At 29.5% G+C, this 6617-nt stretch overlaps 1 protein-coding gene across 1 annotated transcript; it reads right to left on the bottom strand.

Moving 5' to 3' along the window:
* Positions 1–3743: 3743 nt before the first annotated feature.
* Positions 3744–6617, bottom strand: LOC117182713 (putative gustatory receptor 28b). Its single transcript, XM_033375818.1, has 5 exons — positions 6526–6617; positions 4300–4546; positions 4098–4166; positions 3898–3987; positions 3744–3806 (listed from the first exon to the last, which is right to left on the bottom strand). Exons 1-5 carry the CDS (start codon positions 6615–6617, stop codon positions 3744–3746), a joined length of 561 nt encoding a protein of 186 aa, XP_033231709.1.

The following is a 6617-nucleotide window of genomic DNA, read 5'->3' as shown; positions in this document are numbered from 1 at the left end:
GAAATTATAATTTAATACCTGAACATTCTAGAATATTCTAATCAATTTTGTATACAATTTCAGAAATGAAGAATGCTCAATAAAATTGTAAACATTCCAGAAAATTTTAAAAGACTATACAAATTTCTGAACCCAAACAGATTTCAAAAATAGAATATTTTTTACATCCGAGAATACTCTAGAATATTCAAGTACATTTTGAAAGATTTCTAAATTTCCTATGAACTCCAGGAACTCTCCACAGTTTTCAGAGAAGTTTATGTTCAGATAAAAATGGCCGATTATTTCAGATTACAGATTTCCAACATTTTATAATATTATCGAAATTGTTCGAAAATTTAATAAAATACGAAAATTTTCCTTGGTTTTATGTTTGATGCAGGAAATTTATTTCATTTTCTTATAGTTTATCATTTTTTATTATTCCTTTGAGCTACCTGAGCTACTGCTTTCTTATTTCAAATTGAAAATATTAAAAATTATTTAAAAATTAAAAAACATGTTTCTGAAATAAATTTTAATGTAGCAATCGAGCAAATTACGGCAGAAATTACTGAGAAAACGGGGTATCAGCTAAACTAAGAGACCCTCTCTGTTGGTTCTATCACTAACTTGTAGCCCTTGAAGAAAGAGTAATTTCGTGGTATAGTCCATTTTTCATTGAACTTCTAAAGATTATAGGCGAACTTTTTGTGAAATCGATGGTGGTCGAGTTCTTAGAAGGAAATTCTTTAAACCCTATTTATTATTTATTAAATATGTATTTGGCAGTAAAGTTTGTCTGGAGTGATGGGGATTGAATAACTAAATAGGAAAATATCGATAGTGTTGAAGTTTTTCATTGTGCAGGTCAGGCATAGTAAGTGCATAGTTGCACGGTGTGTTTCTCATAATATGAGATACCTGTGGTTTTTATAACACTGTGGCCGCGCAGAAGAAATTCGTTACAAAAATGTTTTTGACTACTGCAAAAACTAAATATATCTAAATAGGAGTAAATTTATGCTTCGGAAACATAGAATGAAGTTTTTCATTAAAAATACTACTTTATTTTGCGTTCTATTAGCTATTGCCTGGGGTATCTCATATTACGACAATAGTTTAACGAGTTTTGAAAAAGCACTTTTTTACATTTTTGTATTTTCAGCATAAAAAAAATTTTAATAAAATTTTTTATTTGAGCTTCTTATTACAAACTAAATTTCCTTTAAAATGACCTATATTACTTTTAAATGCAGTACATAGAATTCCGACAATCACGCCAAGCAGAGTTCGTATCTCATATTTGGATACTCTCCTCCATAGGTACTTATCTCGTGAGAGGAACCTTACATTCGTTAGCTGGAAAAGAAAGTAATTGTCTACGAATTTCGTGGAAAAAATTTAGTAGACACTCTCATTGATGTCACTTAGGCCAAAAAGGAATACAAACGCAAGTTAACAATTATTTTCATGGATTAAGTATATTAATAACAAGTTACTTGTCATAAAATTCCATTATCATAATGTCTTCTTATCATATGGTGCATAATCTTACATTTTTATTCGGTATCCATTTAGGTATGTGGATAATTTCTCAAAATAGAGGAACTGAATATTAATTCGGTCATCCTTTCTTTTTAAAATTTGCACTTGTATAAGTAAAGATTGAATAAAAGTGTCTATTCAAAAGGCCGAATTTCACCATCGCTTTGTGTCTTTCTCAATTCTGTTAACGTACACGGAGAAAAAGTTCAGTGGCATCCGCCCTTGAAAGGATTAGAGCTACTGAACGGAATAGTAAATTATGGACGAGCCACTACGACAGTAGAATCTAATGAACCCGTGTTTAGTCGATTCCACTAGTCGCTAAAGAGTAGCTTCTACTACGCACGCAGTCGCAAGTACGATTCCTGTTCAGTAGAACATACTGAAGATGAGTGCGTTCTACTGAACAATAATCGTACATGCGACTACGTGCGTAGTAGATACTACTCTTCAGTGATTAGTAAAATCGCGCTTAAAATTATAAAAAAGAATCCTTAAAAATATATAATTACACATAATACATGATTTTTTTCAAGATATACATGCATCTACTTATGATTAATTGGTACATCGTAATTTTTCACGCTTAAATAACAATTAAAATTTTGCACGCAATGGGGGGGGGGGATTCGAACGCATAACCTAACGCACGCTAATCAACGAGCCTGACCATTCGCCTGTCGAGACTAGCGGTTAGCAGCTTGAAAAACCAGGAATGGATTCTTAAGCACATACAAATTAGAATTATATGGTCTGAACATTCTAATTTTTCGGTTTACACCAAAAGTATGAAAATAAGATTTTTGATATTGTTAAATATATTATTCATATTTGATTCCAAAATTTAATGTCTGAATTTTCAAAAATCTTTCAAAAATGTGTATTAAAATTAATATATCAAGCATATGAAATTGCTATTAAGGGCGACTATAATAAATTTCATATACATTCATGTTAATCCCTTACATGAAAAATAAGACAATTCCATTTTTCACAAATCCAAAATAAGTTTATCACTAATTTTAGACTGCAAATAATGAAACATGATACCTTCTTCCTGTAAATCAGAAATAAAATTGGATTTCAAGTCGAAAGGTTGAACTAAGCAAATAAATTACAGACATAACCTACAACTAATAGTCTTCGCCTTAAATTTTGACCGTTCAGAGTGACATTAGGAAAAAGTTTTACCCGTATATTGCACTTTCATAATAAATAAAAATGCAGTCGACAAATTCTATTTTATGAATTTAATTGAGAATATTTGACAAGATTTAAAGAAATTAAACCACGTTCAGTTTTCACGCACATTGCTATACTGACCTGTATATTAAATTTAATACATATGTATGTTAAATTCACTACACCAATGTATGTTACATTTCAGTAGCGGCGGTGCATATTTGCTTCACACGCATGTATATTAAACCTCGTACAGATTTTTCAACAGTATAGCAATGTGCGTGAAAACTCAACGTGCTTTAATTTCTTTAAATCTTTTCAAATATTCTCAATTAAATTAATAATCTAGAATTCGTTTACTAAATTTTTATTTATTATGAAAGTGCAATGTACGGGTAAACCTTTTTCCTAATGTCACTCTGAACGGTCAAAATTTAAGGCGAAGACTATTAGTTGTAGGTAATGTCTGTAATTTATTTGCTTAGTTCAACCTTTCGACTTGAAATCCAATTTTATTTCTGATTTACAGGAAGAAGGTATCATGTTTCATTATTTGCAGTCTAAAATTACTGATAAACTTATTTTGGATTTGTGAAAAATGGAATTGTCTTATTTTTCATGTAAGTGATTAACATGAATGTATATGAAATTTAATATAGTCGCCTTTATTGGCGATTTTATATGCTTGATATAGAAATTTTAATACACATGGGTATATTAAATTTAATATTATTTTTAACAGTGTAATTGAGTACATTTTTTTTATCTCTGCGTAAACTGCCTTGCAAAAGACATAAAGGGGTGTCGAAACGTCGGCCTTTTTGTACACACTGTTATTCCATTTTGACTAATGAAAGTGCAAATTTTAAAATAAATAGATGACCGAATTAATATTCATTTTCTCTGTGTTAGGAAATTCTCCACATTCTACGTAACGTTAGAAGAAATTTGGATCTGGGCACAGAAAATTTTGGAGTTCTTCAGTAACTTTTCTTAATTAAAGAAATGTTGCCATTAGATCATTTAATATCCATTTAGGATGTCATGTCACGTAATTGAATAAGTATAATTAAATACGTCGTTACACTTCCAGCTACCTACAATAAAAGAAGAATTTTCTTTTGCAAACTTTTATATGATATATTTTTAAAACTGTATTTTTTTATTAAAAATATACGGTACACATACCTTTTGAATAAAAGTATTGTTCAGATCGAAGAATCCTTTAGCAGAAAATCGCAAAGGATTCTGAATCAGTTGCAAAGTGAAATCTCGAATCTAAAATTTAATTACTTTAATAATTTATTCATTGTTTTAATTTAATTTCATATATATTCTAATTTTAATTTATGAATTTTGTTTAATATTTTACAATTTTATATGCATACCTCTGTACGAAATTGTTTATTTGTCGAAGGTTCGTGTAACTCGTTGATGATGCTTCCAGTTCTTCGAGCCTGAAAATATATTACTTATTCCTTTGCAACAGATTTTCATTATGAATTTTAATCGATAATTTTGAGACGTTTAATTTCACGAGAACCCTTTCCGTAATTAATTGTAGAAATAAGTATAATTTGTGGTGAATACCTCATGGCTCGTCTTGTCGCAAACGTAATTAACAGTCAAAATCTTCGTTATAAATAAAATAAGACTCGTACATGTCCTGACAATTTGATCATGTTTTGTTACTTCTTTTGACTTCATATACTCTATGTATGTGGTGTAAAATACAGAGATAATTGTAATAGTAGCAAGTGTTAACGATAGTAACAAATGAAAACTGAAAATATCGTTGTTGAATCTGCAAAGTGTAACCAACTCCAGATGAATCTGTCTAAATTAGTATGACTTTTTAATTATTTATAAATATTTACATTCATTATTTTATATAAAATGATTATTATACACGATTTTTACTTTGCGATTTTAATGACGCCTGTGTCGTCATTAGTTTTTTTACCGAACCTAATGGATGAAGCTTTGTTGATACCATTTTTAAAATAAATCAACTTAATGTACTGTGGCAAAGATGGGGCAGTTTCCGAAAGTTTTTCCAAAAAGATATTCAACTGTTCAAATTTATATTTCAAACACCTGTTAAACAAAGACAGTGAAATATCAATGAAAAATATAATATTAACAAATTAGTATTTAAATTTTTATAAAAATCTATACCACGTTATACCAATAAAATAGAAGTCATTAAAATATTGAAGAATTACTGAATAATGATGTCTGATTGAGAAAACGATTTTTATACGCCAGTTGCATAATAGACACAAAAATGTAGCAGTTTTCCAATTAACAGTTATTAACGCTATATTAGCTAAAATAACAAAAGCTACAAGAAAAAGCTGTCTCTTGTATATTTTATCATAGTTTGCCGATATTCCTAATTTCCGTAATATTTTATCTACTCTTTCTACTCCTTTGATCAATATTTGAAGTTCCTTTAAAAGTAGAATGCCGTTAAAAGTAAATAAAATCATTTTTCTTCACTACCAAGGTGAAAACAGGTTATTATTAAAACGTACTCGTTGTCGAGACCAGCTCATTAATATTATGAGAAAAGTGGCCAAGTTATTTGCGCCACGCAAAGCTACAAAAAAGGTTGTGCTATTAGCGCTGTAATCATGGTCTAAATTCCCCACAATAATCTTGATATCATTAAACATAGATAAGTACACCAAAAAACCAAAAGCAATGGCATAAATTGCTGAATAGATCAAATTAAATACAAATATCACATAAGGAGAACACGAAGGATATACAATAACACCCCCACAACCAATTATCCAATTTGAAATGGTCATTGGCAATAATGCATCTTCAATCTTTTTTGAATTAGTTTTTAGATGAACAGCCATCGATTCTTGTTTGTGCCCTAGTAAAATTAAATACACAGTAAATTATTAGTCAATCACTCATACGTAGCACTGCATTTGTCATTCGTCAGATGTCGAAGATGAGAGGTTAGAAAGATTAGAATTTAAATATCAAAAGTAAAATGTCAAACTTCAGTGGTTATGGGTCAAGGATCAGATATTAGATATCATGTGTGAAATGTGAGTGCTCATATTTTAGAGATTAAGGATTAGAGGTCAAAAGTGAGAAGTCATAATTCAATATGCATTTGAATTCAAACACTATTAATTTTTTTCTAATCCAATGACTTCATTTAAAAAATGATACTTTTCGTTGAAAATACAAACAAATATAATATTCGTAACTATACTTTCTGCAAAATTACCTTTTCCTCTTATCTTAATTTAAACGGGGTTCTTAGAACAATCTGTCCTATCATATATTTTTTCTTTACAAATATTCTCTTACAAAGTTTTGATCTGCTGCTTTGGACTCTTTGTAATTTAATGAAGTCCTTTTTAACCGCTGTTGCAATAATGAATAACAAGTTATCATTTACGCTTAAAAGCAAAACAGTGTTCTGAGCTATTTCATGTTTTTACTATCTTAAAATCTAGTTAGACTGACGAATCAATATTTATAAATATTTTTTAAACATAATTATTTATTTTTCATGTCCAGGTCTATTTATTTATGCATTTTAAACTGTAGATCGAAGGTCATATCGTTGGATGGAAATAAGACTATGCCATCATTGAGAGTATACAAAGAATAGACGTAGAGCACCAAACTTTGATAGATATTACGTAAATCACGAGTAGAATATCAACTGTGCGCAGAAAATCAACTGCTAATAATTAATAGCTAACAATAAATAGTGATATGTTGCTTATAATTATAAGGTACCTTGAATATGAATTCACAGTAAATGCCCGATATATTATTTACCTGAAGTTGGATGAAAACGCTCTAAACAATTGAGAACTATAATTATCCGACGGCAGGTGATTTCTATCACAATGCAGATAAAAATTATCCAT

The sequence above is a fragment of the Belonocnema kinseyi genome, chromosome 2 (genome assembly GCF_010883055.1).
Source record: "Belonocnema kinseyi isolate 2016_QV_RU_SX_M_011 chromosome 2, B_treatae_v1, whole genome shotgun sequence".
In the NCBI taxonomy this organism is placed as follows: domain Eukaryota; kingdom Metazoa; phylum Arthropoda; class Insecta; order Hymenoptera; family Cynipidae; genus Belonocnema; species Belonocnema kinseyi.
The sequence above is the reverse complement of the archived record's forward strand: the minus strand, read 5'-3'. Positions and strand labels throughout refer to the sequence as shown.